The sequence below is a fragment of the Phocoena phocoena genome, chromosome 3, assembly GCF_963924675.1.
Source record: "Phocoena phocoena chromosome 3, mPhoPho1.1, whole genome shotgun sequence".
Taxonomy (NCBI): Eukaryota; Metazoa; Chordata; class Mammalia; order Artiodactyla; family Phocoenidae; genus Phocoena; species Phocoena phocoena.
In genome coordinates this window covers 160,045,639-160,068,419 of record NC_089221.1, presented here as the reverse complement: position 1 = coordinate 160,068,419, position 22,781 = coordinate 160,045,639, and the positions used below count along the sequence as shown (strand labels likewise).

General features: G+C 55.1%; 1 protein-coding gene across 1 annotated transcript; it reads right to left on the bottom strand.

The window, feature by feature from the left end:
* Positions 1–3,827: 3,827 nt before the first annotated feature.
* On the bottom strand, positions 3,828–21,972 carry RAB8A (RAB8A, member RAS oncogene family). The gene is made up of 8 exons (XM_065873392.1): positions 21,830–21,972; positions 17,123–17,183; positions 15,179–15,239; positions 11,051–11,128; positions 9,490–9,579; positions 8,846–8,911; positions 7,275–7,325; positions 3,828–4,809 (listed from the first exon to the last, which is right to left on the bottom strand). Exons 1-8 carry the CDS (start codon positions 21,951–21,953, stop codon positions 4,717–4,719), a joined length of 624 nt encoding a protein of 207 aa, XP_065729464.1. The 5' UTR covers positions 21,954–21,972; the 3' UTR covers positions 3,828–4,716.
* Between the last annotated feature and the right edge of the window lie 809 nt (positions 21,973–22,781).

The following is a 22,781-nucleotide window of genomic DNA, read 5'->3' as shown; positions in this document are numbered from 1 at the left end:
ACACCCTTGCTCCATCCAGACCTCGACAAGCCTTTATTGAGCACCTACTGTGTGCCAGATCCTCAGGGAACAAAAGAGGTGACCCCAAGACAGGCATAGGTCCTGCCCTCCCAGCATCTATAACCTGGTGAGAAACGAAGAGAAGTGAGAAATGATTAATGTCATTGTTTCACAGTGGACAGCCTGTCAGGAAGGGGGAACTGGAGTTGCAAGAACCCCGCAGAGGGGGGCCTAACTGATCTGGAGGAAAGGGCTTGCTAGGGGGGCAGGTAGGAGTCAACTTGATTGCCGGGTTGTTGCACAGAAAGAGTGCTCTAGGGGGAGGGAACAGCACAAGCAAAATCCCTGAGGCAGGATTGAGCCTGGACAGGCTGAGGCCTCACTGCGTGCCACAGGGCTACATTATGACCTCCTCTGTAAGAAAACAAACAAAAAAAAGAACACACCCATTTAAAATTATTTTTTATAAACTCCTTGATATCAAGACTAACGTATCCTGGGCTGGATTTATTTTATATATTCATTATTATTGTATCCATTTTTTTCTCCTGATTTTAAAACACTAAAACATTTTGGGGGCCCCTATACACATTGTGGGCCCTGAGTGTGGGAACCCCTGCCTAACACATCAGCTAGCCCCAGATGCGCGCTGGCTGCCTCACCCGTCCCCGGCACACAGGCAAAACCACTTCCTCCTCCTTTTTCAGAGAGAAACGGCCCAGATCCTGTGGCTGAGCTGGGGGCCTCCCTGTGGACCTATCACCCTGGTGCAGCTGGTATAGATAGCCCCCCCATTGCAGGCTCAAGATGGATGTCATCACCATCCCCTGCTCCTGGGGTTGTTGACGGGGGTTGGGGGTGGTGGTGCTGGCCTTCTCTGGAGCCTGTGGGTCAGTAAGGCTCAAACAGGAGACACATGGAACCTGGTTTCTCACTTACTCGCTGTGCGGCTTTGGGTGAGTCACTCAAACTCTTCTGGGCCTCAGTTTCCTCATCTGTGAAGTGGGCACGAAGATAGCTCTCCTTAGTCACGTGACGACGATTAGGCAAGACAACCTTCAAGCATGCAGCATGGGGCTCAGTTAAGAGAAATATCAGGACTCTTCCCTGTGACTTAAGCTGATGCCTTTGTGCCTGGCTGGGGTAGATGCAAGTTTGGCCTCCTGATCTCACAAGCTGGGCTGCCTTGGGCAACACATTTCACCTCTCTGATCCTCCATGCCTTCCACGGCCCAATGGACAAGGTCCCAACCTCGAGGAGAAGAGCAATTCTTTGGGCAGGGGATCAGAATTGTCCAAGAGACCCTTGTCACTTAGAAAGTCTGGCCATCGGGGATCTCCTTTACATAGAGTGCAGTCTCCAGAAACATGGGGTGTTTCAGTTCACTTCCAGCATGTCCCCCTGAGGTCCAACCACAGAGGGCACCACCCTGATTAGCCTGACCTGCCTAGGGGGGATGTGGTCTTTCCCAAACTAATGTCCTCCCCTGAGACTGTCACAACTGAATCATCCCCCATCTCTTGGTGGCCAACAGTCTTTGAACAGGGCCCTCAGAGGAACATTCCAGAAGGGGACCAGCAGGGAGATGGTGGGGCTGGGAGACTCCAAGGCCCCTGCCCCTCTGAAGTCAGCCCCTTACCCTTCCAACGTCAGGTCTGGGCTTCTCACTGGAGGCCCCAGTTGGTGACTGGGACATTCAATGGCCCCTATGTGGGGTGGCTCTCGGGGTAGGAGGCCACAGTGGTGTCTCCGCCCAGGGATATGCTGGGGCTGTCGATGTCAGGGGTGGGGAAGCCCTTAGACTCTGTCAACTCTGGGCTTTACGCAATTTCACAGTTCTCTCATTCTCCGATGCCTCCATTCTATTCATTCATTCCACAAAAACTGACTGAGCCCCAAGTGTGGGCACCATGTTAGATGCCGGGGATGAAGCAGAAGACAAAACAGGCCCTGTCCGTGTCATGCTGGAGCTCATACTCCACGGGGAGACTGATGCCACAGAAGTCCACATGCAGGAGAGGCTGGCAGAAGAGGAGACAGCAGGGGCAAAGGCCCTGGGATAGGAACAAACTTGGCACACTTGAGAAACAGACAATAGGCAAAGTGTCCAAAAGGTGGAGACAACCCAAACATCCATCAGCGGATGAACGCATAAAAGATGTGGTCCATCCACACAGTGGAATACTAAGCAGTCATAAAAGGGATGAAGCTCATGACTGATCTCAAAAACTTCATGCTGAGTGAAAGAGGCCAGATGCAAAAGGCCACATCGCGTGCGATTCTATTTATACGGAACATCCAGAACAGGCAAACCCATAGACAGAGAGTAGATTAGTGGTTGCCAGGGACTGAGGGAGGGAGAATGGGGAGTGACCGCTAATGGGTACTGAGTGATAAAAATGTTCTAAAACGGACTCTGGTGATGGTCGCACAATGCTGTGAACACAGTAAAGACTACTGAATCGCACACTTCCGTGGGTGAACTGTATGGTGTGTGAATTACATCTCAATAAAGCTGTAATTAGAAAAAGAGCCGATGTGTCATCTGTCTCGGTACAAGAGGATGGTAGCTGAGGAGCTGCTTCCCCACCTGCCACCCCCTCAAAGTCTTCAGACACAAGGAATAGTAATGACTCTCTGAGCAAGAGGCTGGTACAAGGTCGGACTGAGGAGTTCAAGGATGCCACCTGACCTGGTTGCGGGGGGCCACTGGTGGAATTTTAGGGCATTATGGGGCAAATACTTACAGCTCAAAGCTGTAAGCTACTTGGATGACTTGTTCCCCATTAGAGACAAGGTGTGAAAAGAGAGGTGAGCTTTTCTCTTGGGGCACAAGACGAATAATGATGCTAATGATGATGGATATGAATATGATGACACAATGTGATAGCAGTTAGCTTGGGATGCGCCCTCACGGGAGCTTCATAGCCATCCTATGAGGTGGGAACTATGATCATGCCCAACTGAGGCTCAGCCCCTGGTTGTGCCGTGGGTCTGAAGCAGGACCATGGGGAGGAGACTTCCTGAGAGGTGAGGGGGGCGCTCAGAGTGGATCACTCAACTTGGCAAAATGGGTGCAGTAGGGACCAAGACGAGAGAAACTCGGTGGCATGACGGGGACTGAGGTGGACCGAGCGGGTTAAGCAGGGGGTGTGGTGTATGAAGTGGTGCTGCAGGGAGGGACACCTCCTTGCTTTTCTGTGCTGCGTGTGTTTGGGGAAGGGGGCAGGTTGGGAAGCTTATTCTCCCCCGTCAGTCTTTTGATAATGCGTCACCTCCTCAGAGCTTGGGGTGACCTTCTCCTCCAGCTTGGGGTAACCTGCCACCTCTACTTTGATCTTGTCCAGACCTGAGGCCCCTGCTGACCTGGGCTGTGTTTTAAATAGCAGGCATCCTGTGAACCCAACATCTGGCCACATCTGTGTACCTACAGAGAATGTGGACGTAAAAATCCGTTAACTTTAAAATGAGCTTTAATTTGTTTTCCTTAAGTGCATTTATCGATGTAAACAGAGCATGTTAAGAGATACCAAGGGGAGAGCAGACAATTGCTGGTATGTTGGTTTTAATTCAAAAAAAAAGAAAAGGAAAGGCTCCCTGGTGACACCCCCCTGGCCTGGTTACCTGGTCCCGACCGCAGTCTATGGGACGGTAGAGATGTCAAAACAGAACTGAGCAATGGCAGTTAAAAACCCACCCAGACTGCTCTGCAGTCGGGCCCCGCAGGCCACCCCACACTCAGCCACGTCCGAGAGGTTGCGGGGCGGGGAATGCGTGTGTTCCCGATCACCTGGGTCTGCTGATGGAAATCAAGGAGAGAATCACCTCCTGACACTACAGATCTGGAAAAATAAAAATCTCTAGAAAAGAACGTCCGATTTGGAGACAGCGGGAGGACGAAGAGGAGTAGGTGCCCCGATCGAGGGTGGGCCGTATGTGACTGCATTTTGGGGTCACCGTGGCACGCACGGAGACCCCTCAGTGCTCAGGTGGGGACTGTGGAGGGACCTACTGGCCATGCCCAAGGCCTGGCTGGACCACGGGACCAAACCTGGCTGTAAACAGGAAAGGCCACTCTATGCTTCTTTCCTCAGATTTCCTTAATTTGTGCTTCCCTTTGGTTTGACAGTTAACATGGGGGTGAAGGGGTGGAGCCGGGGGGGGGGGGCGGGGAGTAGAGAACGGTTTCTGTCACTTGTCCAAAAACTGAGAGAAGAGGTGAAAGCGGGTGTTGGATTTGTTGGGCAGACACTTCCCGGGCCTGATGTGAGTTGCCTCGCTCAGGGTGCAGAGACGGGCTCCCCTGGAGCTATCACTGGCCTTTGGGGGCCTCGCTTCTGCCGCGGGGGACATGCACGGGCTTTCCGGCGGGGCTCTAGCTATGTCGAGGCCCAGAGATGGAGGCCTGCCGTGTGGGCTGCTACTGACGGCCGTGCCGCGGCTCCACCTCTCTCTCTAGCTTTACACGGTGCGTGGACCCGTTCAGTGGATGTCGCAGGAAAGGTAGCAGATTCTTAACTTCTTCCATCTCCAGAGTTGAAAAAGATCAGTTACCAAAATAAACAATTTCTCGATTGTGTTCCGGTGGCCACGGGCCCGGGGGCCGCGGCGTGGCGGGGAGTGGTGAGGGGGGAGGGCCCCGGCTGAGTGAGGGGCTCACTCAGGACAGGCACAGTCAGCTCGGCTGAGCGAGGCTCAGGGTAAGGCGGCGTTCCTCACAGAAGAACACATCGGAAAAAGCTGCTCCTCTTCTGCTGGTCCGGTGTGATTTTGACTCCCTGGTTGCTCCCCTGGGGGCTGTTGCCTTCCTGAAATCACAAGAGGTTTTCTGAGGTTACGGCTGAGCAACGTGAGCTCTATGTCTCTTAACCAACCAGCCAGTCAACTAATGAACTAACCAACCAACCGCCAGCCTATGTATCCATCTGTCACCTTCCAACCATCCATCCATCCCCTCCCATCCATCACCCATCCATCCCCTTCCAACCAACCATCCACCCATTCATCCAACTGTTCCCTCCAACTAACGATTCATCTTTCACAAACCCATAGATCTGCTTTTTATCTACTACCCATCACTCCTTCCAACAATTCATACCTTTAATCACTCATTCACGTACCTAACCACCCCTTTCCATTCACCCTCTCAACATCTTTCCAACCACTTATTTACCCATCTCACTCTCTTCTTTCCCTATTTCCTTCTTTCCATTCACCCACCCCTGCCTCCTTCCCATCCATCTACCCATCTGTACTGAGCACCTATCAGTGAGGCAGCTGAGGGCAGCAGAAAGGTACTCTCTCCTGGGATTTGGAGTGGCTGGGTTCAAGGTCCCAGTGCCACTCACTCACCCGGCTGGTCTCCCTGCCCCTGTGCCAAGGCTCTGGCTCCCCACCTTTCCCCACAGTTCACCCTCCACCCTGCTGCAGGTGAGGTAAGCCCTAAACTCAAGCCCTGTTGAAAATCCATCAGTGCTGTCGCCTGGCATCTGAAGCCTCTGTTCTGATCCCTGCCTACCCTGGGAACTGAAATCCTATTTTCTCTCACATCACCATGTTTGGAAAGGTTCAGCCCTGTTTCTTTGACTAATTCCTTCTCATCTTTCAGCTCTCAGATAAAACCTGGATTTATTCAACAGTAACTGCTGAATGCCTACACGGTGCCAAATTTACACAATGTCCTATGTCAATTACATTAAAAAAAAAAAAAAGACGCCTGATAGAAGTGATGTGGGGTTGCAACTCTGAACATAAACAAAGGTGGTAGGAAATGAACAGAATTTAACTGTTGGTGATTTGCAACTTAGTTAAGAAAAAAAGAGAAACTGCAAGGATTATGGTGAACATCACAATCTATGCCTTGGAAGGATACGGCACGTTCTGGAGGCCATCAACAGGCCGGTATCAATAACACAGGCAAAGTGTTGCCGTGAGGCTCCGTGTAACTCCCGGCGGGCATGAGTGAGTCAGCAGGATCGTTAAAAATCAAAATTTTACTGTTATATTGAAGAGGAAAGAATTCTAAGAAAATCACAATTGTAAGAAAAGCTTTCTACAAGCACAGTGGTTTTACACAGAATTCTGAGAAAATCACAACTGTAAGAAAAGCTTCTACAAGCACAGTGGTTTTACACAGAATTCTGAGAAAATCACAACTGTAAGAAAAGCTTTCTACAAGCACAGTGGTTTTACACAGAATTCTGAGAAAATCACAACTGTAAGAAAAGCTTTCTACAAGCACAGTGGTTTTACACAGAATTCTGAGAAAATCACAACTGTAAGAAAAGCTTCCTACAAGCACAGTGGTTTCACACAGACTCCTCTGTTCTGGCTAAGCAGCTGCTACTAAATTGATTGTGTGCCTTGCAATTCAATCCACAGCATCTTAGAATTATGAAAATGACACTCATTTTAAGTCAGATGTGAACTACCTGAATGGCGTTTTGTATGGTGTGAGCAGTCCTATATGCACAGACATAGAACAGGTCACAAATAGAGTGCTTTATGCTCTCGTATCAGACAACAGGGAGCATCACTTGGCGGGAAGAGTGGTCACTGGAACAGAGGCTTTGGAGTAAGACTCACGACAGCGTTTAGCCGCTAACATGCCCAAAATATAGTTCAGCGTTCAGACCCTACCAAGAAAGCACTAGTTATGCTGAATGCTGGGGACTGTGAAACTGCTCATGTGGTAAACAGAAAAGCTAGAAAGGAATGAAAGGGTGGATGCGGAGGGATTCAGGCAGGACCTCCTGGAGGCCTCAGGGCCCCGGCACCCACTGAAGGTTGTCACAACCTGCAGAATTTCGGGCTGGAAGGAAGAAAAAGGCTATCGACCTGCTGGACTCATCAGGATGGAAAGCCGGCAGCTGTCAGACACGAGCCCGGCTTGGGGGCCTTGTTACGGGGTGGACCGTGGTTCTGGGCCTGCCTGGGGGGCTTTCCTGCAGGAGGCCCTCTACCTTCGTGCATGCTTGGCTCCCAAGAGGGACGGAAAGGGTCCGGTGTCCCCAGCTAGCTTGTGTGCTTAGTGAGCAGCGCCTGGTACTGAGCAGCTCTGGGCCACGGAGGAAAGATGTAGTTGAGAGGCATGTTCAGGGTGGATGGCCCCACCACACCCGATAACTCTACCCCCCTTCCTAGAGATGCCCTACTAGGTGCACCTGGGCCCTAAGAAGCAGGATCTGCCTGGGGGTGCATCACACCACTGAGAGCGATGCCAGCCAGCTCCAACAGGGGTGCATGTGGGGATCCGGGGAGGACACACACTCACCAATTTTTTATCCATTTTTGCTTTGATGTCTCTGGCGAGAGTGAAAAATGCCTGTGGAATAAGCACGTAGTTAGTAGCCCAGGAATGGGAAGCAGGTGGGGGGCCTGCTGGTTCCTAGACACTGCCACACAGAGGGTGCGGCTCAACAGCAGGGCCAGTGTGGGGAACAGTGTTAGGACAGAGACCTGGGCATGGGTCTCACCTGTTCAGTCCCATCTCCTGCCCCTACAGGGATACCCCCACCCACCTGGACCACTTCCCCTAAACCAATGACTCTGAAAGGTGGGATCACCCTTGGCTGGTCAGAGAGGAAGCTGAGGCTTGGAGAGGGGGTGCCCAAGTGACTTGTCTCAAGGCACTCAGTGGCTAACTGACTGATTGAGCTCTCCATCCCTGACCCCTGTGCTCTATCTGCCCACTTTGCCACGCTTCTAACAGTCAGGGGCAGGGCAGAAAGACAAGTGGCTCCTTGGCCAAACGAGCTTCATTCTGGGTCCTCGCCCAGTAAGAAGGCCTGGTAGGTAGGGTGAAAGGTTCATCTTTCAAGGGTTGGCGAAGGCCTGACCCCAGGCTGCTGCCTCTGTCACAGGCTCCTGACCGTTTCTTCCCTTCCCCCACCTGGACAACACTTATAAACCCCACTCTGGCACCAACCCTACTCCGGGCCTCATACAGAGATGAGCTGGCCTCAGCACTTGCAGTCGAGGGGCTCCTGGTTCGGCAAGAAGCAGAGTCTCAGCAAACACCCAGGTGACGTGGAAAGTTCTGTCGCGGAGGGTACCTTGGGGTGCTGCGGACGCCTAAAGGGGGCCTCAGGGCCTGGGGAACGGCAGAGGCCTCCTCGGGAAGGGGCCACACGGGCTGGTCCCTGATGGGAAGGTGGGGGTGTAGGGACTGTGGCAAAGGCCTGGAGGAAGGTGAGGCACAGGCGGCCAGGGACGGAGAGTGGTGGGCGAGGCCTGAGCTGTGGGCGGCACACACTGGCTGGGGCCAGCTAGCGAGGGCCTTCTGTGCCTCGCGCAGGGGCTGAGGTTGGGAGTGGCGTGGAAGATCCATTTTGGAAAGATCACGGGAGTGGCGGTAAGGAGGAGAAGGCAGGTGAGCTGCAGGGCTGGCACTGCTGGTGGACAGTAGGAGGAGGCCTGGGCCAAGGCTTGGTCAGGGTGCCCTACTCTGTATGGGCTCGTGACCCTGTCTGTGCGGGTGGTGTGAACGAAAGCACAAACCCGGAGGCAGGCCTGGGCGCCAGCCAGCGCAGAGACTCTCTGAGCCTCGGTTTCCCCACCTGCAAAACTGCGCCTGCTCCCCAGGGCTGCGTGAGAGCCAGTGAGATCATGTCCTAGGTGCCCAGCTGGGGCTGGCACCTGCTGATGTCAGGACATGGGGGCGGTTCCCCCAGGCCCCCTGGGCCTTGCAAGAGGCCTGGCACACGGTGCTGCCCAAGAAGTGCCTCTCAGCCGTCTGTCCAAGAGGCAGCCGAAGCTGTGACCAGTCCCTGTGACAGAGCCTCCCTGGAGGGTGCGGCCCGATCCTTAGCCCTAATGGGCCGGCGCTGTGGGCCCGGGACTCACGTTCTCCACGTTGATGTTGGCCTTTGCGCTGGTCTCCATAAACTTGATTCCATAGTCCAGGGCCAGCTGCGAGGGAGGGAGATAAACATGCAACATCAGCCACCAGGTACCCAGACCTCTGCACAGCGCCCTGAGGGGGGCCGAGACAGACAGACAGAGTGGGGCCTGCTCCCTCAAGCCACCAGTGGAGAGCAGGTGGTGAATGTCCGTGGCAGGAGGGTGGAGGAGGGCCTGGCTCAAACCATGGCTCTGTTCTCCGCCCGCTGTGGCCTCGACGGGTCCCACGAGACGCTGTGCGGAAGTAAGCAGAGCACACCCAGAAGCCCTCGCTGCTTTCAGTCTTTAGCCTGAACCCGGCTGGGCGTGTGCTTTCCACCTTCGCTTCCCATGGCATGTGCCCCACTTGGACAACCGACTCATCTGCATGCCCAGTCAAGCCCTGCATCCCAGGAGATGGGTCATCTTATGCTCAAAAAGATTGTTAAGGGAGTCTCCCCAAAAGCCCAGCCTCACCATCAGTGAGCAATCGGGGGGCCCTCTGGGGCAGGGCAGGGCTGGCCTCCATGCAGTGAACCCCAGACGCTGAGGTCCCTCTGCCCTGAGGTGTCTGGCAGTGCCAGGCCCAAGCCGGCCACCATGCCTACCTTTTCTCCCCGTTCCTTGGAAACTTGTCTCTTGTCGTTCACGTCGCACTTGTTCCCAAGTATCATCTTTTCGACATCTGCAGAGGCGTGCTGGAGGGGAGGGGCAGATGGTGGAGGTGAGAGGTAAGGTCAGACCGGACTACCAACCAACTGGTAGCCCACCCCCCAAGATCAGAGTGATGGTGTCAAGACTGCTAGGCACACCCTGCACAGACGACAAACTGAAGCTCAGAGAGGCTGAGAGGCCTGTCCTATGTCACTGAGCCAGTGCCAGGACAGAGTTCAGGGTTCTGGCTGCTACCCTGACCAAGCGCACGCCTTCTGGCTGCCAAGGACAGCTTCTCTATGGGCCACGCCAACTAGGCTACCATGGCTGTCCTCGGACTCCCGGCCAGGTCTGGCCTATGGGAGGCAAGTGGGGCTGGGGTATTGACCTCTGCTCGCCTCCCTCCTTCCCCGGCTCCTCTGCTGGAGACCCCAGCTGCTGTCCTGGGACCTTCTGCCCTGCTCCAGCGCCCCTGTTCTGGGCTCCAGAAACAGGCTGTGCCGGGGGTGGGCGCAGACCTCGGCCGCCACCAGCCCTTTGTGCTTTGCCATCCCCTGGCGTTCCCTTAACTCTGCCTTCACGCCTGAAAACGGTCCCTTCCTCCAACCTGCCCCCACATTCCAACCCAGTGGGCCTTGCTTCCTGAAGGACTGGACCATCAGAAAGGCCCTTCTTGCTGCAGCTCAGATCTGGTCTCAGGGAAACGCGCTCCTCTCTGCTCCCTAACTTTCTACTAACTGGAAAGCTCTCTCGCCTACCGGCCGGAACAGAAGCCAGTGTGAGGACCCCCTCCTCAGGCCAGGTGCAGCCTCCTGCCAGGAAATAACGGGGTCATCGGGAGATGGCCCAGTGCAACTGCTCACAGGTGCTGGCTGTGATGTGACCTTCTCAGACCCGAACCCCACCTGGTGAGTCATCACAAGCCACAAGCACCTTGTCCAGGGAGGCTCTGAGGGTGAGGGTAAGCTCTGTAGAGAGCGGGGAGGTGACGACACTGGCTTTGGGACAGGGAGGCGGCGCTGGCCGCCTTCTCTTCCCTCAGGGTTCAAGGTCTCCTTCCACAGGCAGCTGCCGCTGCTGGCCTGAGCATGGGCACAGAGAGCTCATACCAGCTCAAACCCTGCTCTGCTGCAGTTCAAAGTCCAACCTGACACATGCCCTCACCACACCCACCAGATACAAAGGTCATGCCGACTCTAGGACCTTCCTTCTCTAGAAAGCACCAAATGCTCACAGTGACTGGATATCCTTCTTCCTTCACCTCGATGTTGCCCAAACCCGACAGCCCGGCTGGGGAAATGGGCTCTCAGGGTTGCTCTGTGATGAGGCCGGGCCAGCGTGTTCTCCAGGGTTGACTGCGTGGGTTCCCGTCTCCCTGACTCTGTTCCCAGCGAGTTACTTCTAGGTGCCTCTGGGCTCAGTGATCTCATGTGTAAACCAGGAAGCTCCGGGGTGAGGGCTGAGGAGAGGATGCGTGGGAGGTTCCTGTACATGGGAGGGGTCCCCAAGCCTTACCTCCTCAATGTTCCGAATCCAGTTCCGGATGTTGTCGAAGGACTTCTCGTTGGTGATGTCATAGACCAGCATGATGCCCTAATAAGCAGAGACAGAGACACACGCTCTGGACAAGCCGCGAGCCCTCTGAGGGGGAGGGCCCAGCAAGGTGTTCAGCAGGGACCCTGACAGGACACCATCCCCGGGGCCCTTCCTTCTGCTGGGCTCCACCACTAGCCTCTCTCTGGTGTCCCAGGCTCCTCAGCCACTGATGTGACCCTTCACGCCGCAGACCAGACCCTACCATACCTGTGCTTACAAAGGAGCCCTGCTGTTTCCCCACTACTGGCAGGGTAAGTACGGCCCGTGTGTCTCAGCAGCCAGCGAGGTCCCAGTGGCCAACCTCTCAGCCTCGCATCCTGCAGCCCCCTGCTCTGCAGGCTATATTCCATGGCCCTGATGCCCACCGGGCTCCCCCTCTTGCCAACCCTTGGCTATGCTCAGCCTCTTCCACACCCTCACTCGCCCCCCACCCTGCCCTGAGTCATCTCCTGGGCTCAGCCAGGGCCGCCTCCACTGGTCACCCCAGCTTCACCCCTCATCTGGTGCCTACCATGAGCCAGGTACTGCAACTGGGTCTCCCTGAGTCTCACAGGCTTGGGTCGGGTGGTCCCACTGTCTGCACTGTGAAAATGGGGAACCTGAGGCTGGGGGGTGGGGGGCTAGGTCCCCGTCCCCAGTCACACGACAGAGAGTAAAGGACACAACTGGGGTCTAAGCCCGGGGGGACAGACCCTAATGCCCATGTGCCTTCCAACAACCCCATCGGAGTCGGGGCTGGCTTCAAGCACTGGGGCAGGCAATGCTGAGGCCTCTGTGATTCCATAACCAATGCGTGAGCAGCTGGGAGACGGTCCATGGGTTCTGAAATAGCTGCAAAGTGAACCCGTCTCTGCTTGAGCCCACAATCTCGCCACTGCCGAGGAGAAAGGCAAATATCCCCACTTGATAAAAGGGGAAACTGAGGTGCAGAAAGAGGTGACCTTTAAGATTCTAGCCCAGCTCTAAAGGAGCTGATGACACTGGCTCCCGTTAGGAATCTCCCTGGGTCCTCATCAGGATCAAGCAACGCTCAGGGTCACCCTGCGACAGTCCCCGTGTTGCCCTGGACATCCTCGCAGGGCACGCGTGGTGAGCCAGCCTGCAGCAATACTATCGCCAGCCCCGGTGCGGCTCAGCCCCGGGGTTCCAAGGTCCCAGCTGTCCTGCCCAGGCCCGGCTCACTCCATTCCTTCACTCTACCCGCTCCAAGGGCCTAGCCCTCCATCCACAAGCTCTGGTGCTGGCCAAGACGTCTCTGAGGCTGCCTGAATTTGCAGAGTAAGAACCCGGGCCCTGTGTGCTGGGCAGATAACCGCAGGGGCGAGGGTGTGTGACAAAACCACACAGACAGCGCAAGCGAGTCGCTGTAATTCCAAATCCCCGCTGTGACCTTGGGGATATGCACAGCGGCCTTAGAGCCTGCTACAGCCACAACCCCTCAAAAATGCCATCTGGGAACCCTCATTCAGTGGTCTCTTGGGGAGACTGAATAGAGACTGCTGACGGGAGGACCTGGAGGAGTTTTAGTGGCCGTGATGTGTGACATGCTCCAGCCAAAGCCAGAGTGAATAAAGACACTGGTGGATGGACTCTGTGAGTCGAGCATCACTGGGGCCTCTGCGCAGCAGCTGGCCTCCCACTGTCAGGGGCAAGAAATGCCACAGGGCTCTGAGGGCTTTTTGCCCCTTTATCCAGGGACCGGCCCTTTTGATGGCCCAGGATTCTGCCACCACCGCCACTAGGCTGGCACCAGGTATGCAAGATTCCAAGGTCCCAGATTTTTACCTATGCGGTGTCGGGGGCAGTGAACAGAGCTCTCTATCAGGAAAGAGCAGAAGTCCCTGGAAAACAGTGTCACCCTATTCCAGGTTCTCCGTGAAGCTCCCCTCGGGGCTCCAAGTGACCATTTTCCTGGCCCCAGTCTGGGCACAGCTCCCCATATCTGTTTGCAAGCTCACAACAAGACACCAGATACCCGATGCTCCCCAAATCTGGGACCCAAGGGTCCACTGCCACAAGGACGAAGATGATGACGGGGCTGCAACATTGCCAATGTTCTCTGTGCTGTCCTATATGGTCTCCACTGGCTGCACATGGCTCCGGGGTACCTGAAATGCAGCCAGTGCGGCCGGGGGGCTGAGTGTCCTACTTTTACTGGTTTAGATTCAAATAGCCACACACAGCCAGAGGCTTCTGTGCAGGTTAGCGCAGGTCTAGGAGGATACAATCATCTTGGGGCTGGACAAGGTCTTACAGATGGCTCAGTCCAGCCTCGTCAGGGTCTGGCTGAGATGTGGGGGCTGGAAAGGGCCAGCCACTACCAGCCCAGACATTTACCCTCTGTGTGAATTTAAGCAGGGCCTGGAATGGTGCCAAGCCTCAGCCTCCTCATCTGTAAAATGGGGATGATATGGCACCCACACTCAGGGCTTTATGGCCAAGACCTGGGGCCACTGCCTGCTGGAGGGAAGGGCTTGGTGAATGGGGCAGGGGGTGCTATTTCAACCCAGAGAGGGATGGGGCCTACCTGAGGCCATACAGCAGAAGCTCCCCCAGGACCCCAGTGCCCCAAGGCCCCCGCCCCACCAGAGCAAAGCAAGGTGAGGGGAAAATTAGTAAATTAATTTTAATGAGGAGCACTAAGGTTGCAACCCACATGATTGAGTTTCTATTATGTTCAGATGCTGTGCGGGATGCTCTAAATACTTAATGCCTCTATTCATTTCTGCTGTCCATCAGTATTTCCTGAGCTCCTACCGCATATTCAGCATGGCCCCAGGCACCGTGCATGTGGCAGGGACCAAGAGGTGGCCCAGCCCTCCTGGAGCTCATGGCCTAGTAGAGGAAACGGGTCTATAGCTGATTGATGGGGTGCATCATGGAAAGGATGGAGTGCAGTGGGAGCTGGAAATGGGGAGCTGGGCATCTATCCTCACAGCTGCCTGGAGCATACTCCTGTTCTCTGTTCCACTTTCCAAGTAAGGAGACCAAGCTCAGAGCGTGACCCAGGGGGCTGAACAAGGTCCTGAGGATCTGCCTCCCACTCCCCACGGCCCCCAAGCACCCTGCTCTGTCTACCCCTTGCAGGCGCATGACCAGCTCAGGGCTCTCGAGGACAGGACCCTGGCCCAATCCAGGTTGCCCTCTGCATCTAGTTCTGGCCTGGCCCGGAGAAGGTGCTCGGTAGAAATATTTGAGGGATGGGCTTCCCTGGTGGCGCAGTGGTTGAGAGTCCGCCTGCCGATGCAGGGGACACGGGTTCATGCTCCGGTCTGGGAAGATCCCACATGTTGCGGAGCAACTAAGCCTGTGTGCCACAACTACTGAGCCTGCGCTCTAGAGCCCAAGAGCCACAACTACTGAGCCCATGAGCCACAACTACTGAAGCCCGCGCACCTAGAGCCTGTGCTCAGCAAGAGAAGCCACCACAGTGAGAAGCCTGCATACCACAACAAAGAGTAGCCCCTGCTCGCCACAACTAGAGAAAGCCCATGCGCAGCAACAAAGATCCAACATAGCCAAAAATAAATAAATTAATTAAATAAATAAATTTATAAAAAAAAATAATTTGAGGGATGATGAATGAGTCTTCCTATCACATGACCCCACCTCAGGGGCAGGCAACAGATGTTAACAGCCAACAGCCCTTAGCAAGTCAGCTCCTGGATGATCTTTATGTTTTCAGTAGCAAGTTCCACAGAGGCTGACACGGGCCACGTGAGCGCTCTGAAGTGTTGGGGCATGCTGGCTCTGATTTCTCTGACCTCACCTGGAAGAACCGGCTTCCTGTGTCTTTCTTCATTCCCGGAGAATTAGGTTTCCTTGAACCCTGCATTGTTTCTGGAGCCAGAAGGGGAGGTATGGAGGACGAGGGGGCAGAGGTGGGGCACACAGCCTTTTCCTAAAACTAACCTGGGACCAAGGACCCCTGAGAAGCCAGAGCACGGGCTCCTCAGAAACATCCAGATTTTGGTATCTAAGGCACTGATGTTCATTTTGACGTAAAAAAAAAAAAAGACAACCCCCCCGCGCCAAAATAATCCATACCATGGCGCCTCTGTAGTAGGCCGTTGTGATCGTCCGAAACCGTTCCTGACCAGCTGTGTCCCTAACGATGAGGAGAAAAAGGGATATTAGCGACACAGAAAGAGAACAATCGTCACAGTGAGAATGAGGGGCATTTACCCAGTATGGACGCCCAGCTTTCTCACGGGTCATCTCCTGATTTATCATCCCGCTGTGAGGCAGCCCCCCATTATTACAGAGAAGGAAACTGGCTTCGGCAGGTGTCTGATGTCTCCTGGCTGGGGATGTGGCAGTGACTCCTCTGCTACATCTTGTCGTCCTGGGGATTTTCCCCAGAGTTTCTGGGCCACAGAAGAGCCAAGGTTGGATGTTATTATTTGTGAAAATCTGGAGCCTTGTATGTGGAAGAGGCTGGTCACATGGCACGGGAACACAGCCCTTGCTGGTGGGCTGAGCTGGTCGAGCTCAGCGGGGCTTAGGAAGCACTTCCACACTCGCCATCCTGGTGGAGGTCGGGGGAAAGTCCTTCCTCGTGGGTACGGTGGAGATACCTGGGTAACACGCACCCATGCCTAGCCCAGCTCTTGGCATGGAGGGTATTCAGTGTTTGGTTTAAAGGTGACAACTAGTCAGTGGCAGAGCCAGGGCAAGACCACGTCTTCTGTCTCTGGGCCCAGGGCTCCTCCTCTGACCCTGCACCTCCCCCTTTGCAGGGCTCTGCACGTCTGGACTGTACAGACACACCTTATTTGGGGCTAAGTTGACTTTCTGCCGCCAATAGCAGGTGATGTTAGCGGTTATGATCAGTTACTTTATGACTGTTCTAGAAGAATTTTAAGAGAGTCATTAACCCCACTGCGACTGCTAAGAGCAGAAGCACGAGGACAGGAGGAAAAGAAATAAAAACTTCTGCTTGCTGGTATGGTGTCACTTTGGACTTGGGCACTGAGACTGCTGGGGAGCCAACGTGTTGTAAATAGAGGAACTTCTACGGCCCTGTAACTTACGAGGCGGCCAGAGACTGGCTGCTGCCGCCGGAGCTCAGTATGATTGGTTGGGCCACACCCAGATTTCGATTCTGAAGCCAGGTTCAGAGGCGGATACAACTGAAGTCAAGGGGACCTGCTGGGCAGGCGGGGCTGTGTCCAGGCTCTGAGACTTGAGTTGGGGAGACAAGCCGCTGGGAGGGAGGCTTCACAGTCCATCTCACGGCAGCCCTCCCACCCGCAGGCATGTGCCTGGACCGGAACGACTGAGCCACTCTCCCAAATGTGACTTCTCTCTCTTTTGCTCAGGGTTCGTGCTTCCCTGCAAGTGATGTGGCTGCAGGGTAGGACTCTCCTACCCTCTGACCATCTGAGCCCAGCCTTCCTAGCGCAGTGGGCTGCAGACCAGAGTCACCATCCGTGACGGGGACTCACAAATTCCCTGATTTTATGTAGCATGGGAAGTCAGCCCCAGGTGAGCAGAACAGAAACAGGTCTCACTGCTGGGCCTGGCCTCAGCTTATTTTCAGTTCTGGGATTTCAGGTCTCTGTATTAGGAAGTGAGGCCTGGGCGTCCCCAGGAGACAAAAGAGGAAGCGATGTCAGGCCTTCTTCAGCGAGCTGACAGGCTTAGAAGGAAATGCCGGGCTGTGCTATCTTGCTATCCTGGCAGCCTTCACCACCACCAGGAGGGCTCTCTCCAAGTTCAATGGGAACAGGTGGCTCTGAAGCCCAGGCCCAGACTGTGCCCACATCAGAACTGGGACTGGTAGCTGTGTCCTCAGAAGGGGCTGACACAGACTCTAAGCCCCAGCAGAAAGCAGAGCACCGTTCCTGGGGCCTCTGAAGAATGCCCGATGTGTCCGGGCTGGGCACAGAGAGATGGAGGCCGTGGTCATAGGGAAGGGTACGGGGCACCAGGGGCTTTGGGCTCAAAGCACTCGCTGGGTGAGGGGCTAATGAAGGAAACGACTCTTACCATATCTGTAGTTTAATTCTCTTGCCATCGAGCTCTATGGTCCTAATTTTAAAGTCAATTCCTGAAAGAAAAGAAAAGGAAAAAAGAAGTGCACATCAGTGTCAGTCCATTTCCCAAGCTGTGTCTAGGACGGATGCTGACAACCTGTGCAGGTAACAGCTGCCATGGTTTCTGGAGCACCTGCCGGGCACGTGGGAATCTCTGAATCCCGCAAACGAATCTGGAGGCACCCGGCGAACTTTCTCCTCTCACAGAAGGGGAGGCTGAGGCTCAGAGGGCAGAAAGGAGCTGCTCAGAGTGAAGCTGGTGAGGGGCAGAGCTGGCGGGCAAACCCAGGTAGCTCAGGTGCCAAAGCTGTGTTCTCCTCCCTTTCCCGGGAGGCAGCCTCGTGAAGCAGGCTCCACAGCCCTTTTCGGGCCAGAGCCCCACGCTTCCAGCCACATGCACCCAGCCTTCCAAGCACACGGGACGCTGGGCCCCGAGATGTACCTGATGCAGGTGGGCCTCTAGCATTTACACGTGCTGTTCCTTCTCTGTGGGTGGTCCCTACCCTGCCCGCCTGTCAGCCTGGCAAACTTCTCCTCCTTTAAGACCTGCTGGAAGGTCACCTCCCAAGAAGCCTTCCTGACCCTGCCCTCCTTCTTTCCCGCCCTCTGGCTTTAGTCCCCTTTCCCCAGGGCCAGGGTGCTCTCAGCCTCCTCGGCTGCTCTCCAGGCTCCCACCGTTGTCCCCTCAATCCCCTCCCCAGCTTCCAAAACACACACTCAACCATGTCACCAAGCTAAGCTCTGCTCCAAACCTTCCAGTGTGTTCACCAACAGGTGAATGAATAAACAAAACGTGGTCTTTCCCTACAGTGGAATATTACTCAGCCATAAAAAGGGATGAAGCATCGACATATGCGACAACGTGGATGAATCTTGAAAACATCACGCTGAGTGAGAGAGAAGCCAGACGTGAAAGGTCACACAGTATGTAATTCTGTTCATAAGAAATATCCAGAATGGCAAATCCAGAGACAGAAAAGAGGTTAGTGGTTGCTGGGGCGTGGATGTGAGGAGATTAATGAGATTGACCAAGGGGTGTGGAGTGTCTTTTTGTCATAATGAAAATGCTCTAGAACTGACTGTGGTGACGGTTGCACAGCTCTGTGAATATACCTGAAGCCACTGACTTGTACCCTTTAAACGGGTGAGTTGAATTATACGTCAATAAAACTGCTTTGGGGGTTTTTCTGTCATTTTTTTTTGGCTGCGCCACGTGGCTCGTGGGATCTTAGTTCCCCAACCAGGGATTGAACCTGGGCCACAGCAGTGAAAGCCCGGAATCCTAACCACAAGGCACCTGGGAATTCCCGACAATAAAACCGTTTAACGGTTAAAAACCTTTCCACCGCCTCCTGGGCCCCAGAATAAAGTGAAAACAGTTGCCTGAGTGCTCCTAACCTGGTCACCTCAGCATCCATGGCTCTTGCCCTCCTCTCCGGCCACAATGCCCAAGCGTGTTCCAGCCTCAGGCTTTTACGCTTGCTCCTTCCCCTCCTGGAATGTTCTTTCATTCCATGGCCATCTGGCTCCCCTCTCCCTTCACTCAGGTCTCTGTTCAAGTCACCTCCTCAGGGGAGCCTTCCTAACCATCCTCGCTCCCCTCACCTGCTGCATCTTCTTCACGCACTATCCCTGACGTCGTATATTTACTCATTTGCTCCATGCACATGGGAGCAAAACTTGCCAGTTGGAATGGCCTGCGTGGAGGGGTAACAGCCAAATCCAGCCTTTGCCCCCAGGAGTTGGTTCTAAATCTCCGCCTGTGGAGCCTTGAGACTGAGGCCTGGCCTGACCCCCTCAGAACACGGCATGGGGATGCTAATTCCATCCCTGCCCACCTCAGGAGCTGTCCTGGGGACCACAGGGAATATAAGCCTGTATTTGAGTTTTGTCTCCTAGAACATAAGCTCCAGGAGGGCAGGGACTCACACGTCTTATTCATGGCTGCATCTCCATGAATGCATGGCAGGGCCTGAGTACGTATTTACTAGAAGCCGATCACCTCGTCCCGCACAGACACTCTGACTACAGGCTTTGTTACATTTCTGCTTCCCTCTGATTCATCCCAGTCATCTCTGCAGCCCCCGCACTGAGGCGGATGCCTGGTGCACAGCAGGCACCGGGGAAAGATGGCTGGATGAAAACATAAAGCGCAACGGGATCTACGTGGTGCCGCACAGTTTACCAAGTAAGCACTTTCATGTACATCAACCACTTCTCTGAAGGAATGAATGAATGGGGCCCTGAGGAGGAGCTGGGGGCTGAGCCAGGCTGGGGAGAGCCAATTCCAGGAGCCACGGGGCCAAGTTCACACCACAAATGACTGATTGATGGAGCCTATGAGAATAGGCTTCGGCAAAATGTAACCTGGGCAGACAGTGAACAGCCACTTAATCCCTGATCTATACAGAAAATACAGAGATACACTCAGTGCCAATACAGAATCACCTCTATGCATCAGAATGTATTTCAGGACTAAGCCACCCAGTGTTCACTCTTCCTAAAACATACCCCGCTCCTCTCACAGATGCACAGGACCTATGAAATCAAGAAGCACTGTTCAGTCCACAGAACCCAAAGCATCACTCTGTTCTATCTTCCTCCTGGGTTTTATTAACACACCAAATTTAATTAGGAAGTGTAAACTTTACGAGGCCTTAGTCATGAGGCCATAACTTCAAGGCCAGGGGGAATTAAACTTTCCTAGAAGACAGAGGCCTGCAGGAAGGCTACAAATGTAATGAGAATCCCGGGGTCAAGGGAGGGAACCTGGGTTCGAGTGCCACGCCCACCTCCTTAGACGACCTTGCCCAAGTTATGTCCTCATCTGCAAGTGGAGGCTGGCCTCCTCAGAGCCCTAAAGGACTAGACTGGGTTTCCTGGTCAAGAATTAAAAAACAGACAAACCACTCAACCCCTGAATTGATCTCACTGGGAACGTTCTGACTCTGGGAAACTGAGGTCTGGGTTGAGAGCAAGCCACAGTCTACCAGGAGTTAGTATCACTTCCTGATTGGTGGGGACGCATGGGCTATCCCAAAGTTTGACCTTGGAGTTAGGGAAGGGGAGGAATCAGAAAGACATGTGCCTAGGGGAAGGATGCGGTCACTACAAGAGACATTCTGCTTCCTCTCCATGGTCTCTAGCAGCGGTGACAACCCCCTATTCATTGTACAGTTCTGATCCTCCACAACCCAGGCGATAGCCAAAGCAAAGAACACCACTCCTAAGCTGAAGAAACAGGGCTCAGAGAGGCGAAGTGCTTGTTTAAGGGCAAACAGCAGCTGGAACCCAGGCACGATCATTTCCAGTCCAATTCTCTTTACATCTGGCAGCTAAGTGTCTTCCAAAGTGCAGCTCTTGGAGGACGGCAAGGATGGAATCAGCAGCTAATTGTGGGGTTTAGGAAGATAAGGTACACAGGGGTAAAGCAAAGCCCTTTCTCCAGGTTTTTTCCAGTTCCTGGGCTTGGGGACCATTCTCCTGCTTCCCCACTCCAGAGCAAGACTGCGTAGCTTACAGGCCACTCTGCTTGATGGGTGTTACTTCCAGGTCAAACTCTTCATGTGGGCAATGGCTGTTTTTGTGGTGTGGGAAGAAGTCTGCTCCACTTTTGTGTATGTCAGAACCGGGAAGCGACAAGCCAATTCTGCTCAACCACAATGTGGGCTGGCCCTGCAGGAAAGGCTGTTCTGCAAAGTGACAACCGGTGTCCTGGGCCTAGCGATAGGGAAGTCAGGGCTGTCTGTGGCAGCCGCTGATTTTGGTTTCTCACTGAAGCTTTTATCTGGCATCTCCTCCGGATGACAGGTCCCAGGGCAGGCGGCTGTCACTCGCCATTTCTGTCACCCTCGAGTGAGATGGAAGTCCGTGCAGGGGAAGTGTCTGGACTCCCTCTCACCATTCCTTCCAGAAGAAATTCATTCATGGGGGAAACAGGGTCAGGGAGAGGGGCTCAACCCCTGAACATTCCAGAGGAAAGAGCAGGAGAGGTCTGCGTTGGAGTCCTGGCTTCAAAGTGGATCAGCTGTGCTCACATCTCTCTGGGATGGTTGAGCCTTGAGTTTTGGGTCAGACACACCCAGGTACAAATACCATCCTTGCCACCTGTAGATCGAGTGACCTTGGGCAAGTCCAGTATCCTCCCTGAGCCTCAAATTCCTCCACTGTGAAACGAACTCATAACAGCACCTGACACAGAGGACTGGAAAGTGTGGTAATGCACATAAAGCGCCTGGCACACAGTAAATGCTCAGTAAGATCAGATGTCACTTGTCACTGTCCTTTCCCCACGGACAACTCTCCGTGCCTCAGTTTCCACTTCTGTAAGACAAGGACCCCAAAGAACTGCTTCAAGGTATGCTGCGAGGACAGAACAAAATGACGGGCGCCAAGACCTCGTCCAAGCCATACACTCCTTGAGCAGGCTGAGGGTTGGTGCCTCAGTCTCCCCATCTGCGAAATGGGCACCTGGTGCCCACCCCGCCCATGACCCGGGAACCGCCAAACGGCGGTGCAGGCGACTGCTCTTTTCCCCTCCAGTTCCCTCGACCCTCTGCTCTTTTCCCCATCCGGCCCGGCCGCTCCCTCAGCCCCAGCCCCTCAGGGGCGCGCCCGGCCCGGGCCTCCCGCGCCCCCGGCCGCTCCCCAGCCCTGCTACCTATGGTGGAGATGAAAGTGGAGTTGAAGGCGTCCTCGGAGAAGCGGAACAGGACACAGGTCTTCCCCACCCCCGAGTCCCCGATCAGCAGCAGCTTGAACAGGTAATCGTAGGTCTTCGCCATATTACACTCTCTCCCCGACGGGAAGTGCTGCCAGCGCCTCGCCACTGGCCCCTGGGCCCGTCCATCAGCGCCGATCCCACCTCCCCATTGGCTCCCGGCCCGACGCGCGTCACCGCGGCCGACGCCCGCCCCCGCGCCCCGCCTGTCTCGGGAAGACGTGGGGAAGGGGCGAGCTGGGCACAGAGCCGGAAGCGGCCCGAGCGTGCCGCTCATTGGCCGGCGCTCAGGACAGGGCGGACTGCGATTGGCCAGCGGTGAGGAGTCGAGGGGCTTCAAATGGGGACAGGGCAGAGGCGTGGCAGCCCGTGTCCCCTCCTTCTGCCCTCCACTCTGGGGCGGCCCCGCCCCCCGATGGGAGGGGGAGGGCGGGGAGCTTGGCCAACGGCTCCGCGCTCCCTCAACCCGGGGGCGGGGTCTGTGGCGCGTACGCAAGCGCGCCGGGAAGACCGTTGGGCGCCAGCAGAGGGCGCACGCGCGTGGGGTCTGTGGCTCCCGCCCTTCAAGGCCCGCGCAGCCTCAGTTGGTACCGGGACGAGCGCGGGAAGGCGGCGTGGCTGTGTTGGTAGTCTAGGGGTCTCCGCGTCCGGCCAGGGGGAACCAAAGAGAAAAGGAGAATAGGGGCGCCGTCATAGTCGAAGCGAGGTCCCCTCGAGACGTGCTGCGGGACCTCGGCGCTGGCCAGGGGACGTACCTAGAGATAGCCAGGCTCCAGCCACCAAGCTATGTACTGAGGCTCGCAGGACTCCCCTGGAGGGCCCTCGAACCTATGTAGAGGTTGTTCGGGTCTTACCCCAGAGTCTCGTCCGCCTCAGCCCTTTCAGGCGCGCC

Coding starts and splice junctions, on each gene's coding strand:
- RAB8A (XM_065873392.1), bottom strand. CDS start 21,953: ATGGCGAAGACCTACGATTACCTGTTCAAGCTGCTGCTGATCGGGGAC. Junction 17,184..21,829: donor CACTTTCATCTCCACCATAG/GTAGCAGGGCTG, acceptor CTTTTCTTTCAG/GAATTGACTTTAAAATTAGG. Junction 9,580..11,050: donor GGATTCGGAACATTGAGGAG/GTAAGGCTTGGG, acceptor CCTCCCCTCCAG/CACGCCTCTGCAGATGTCGA.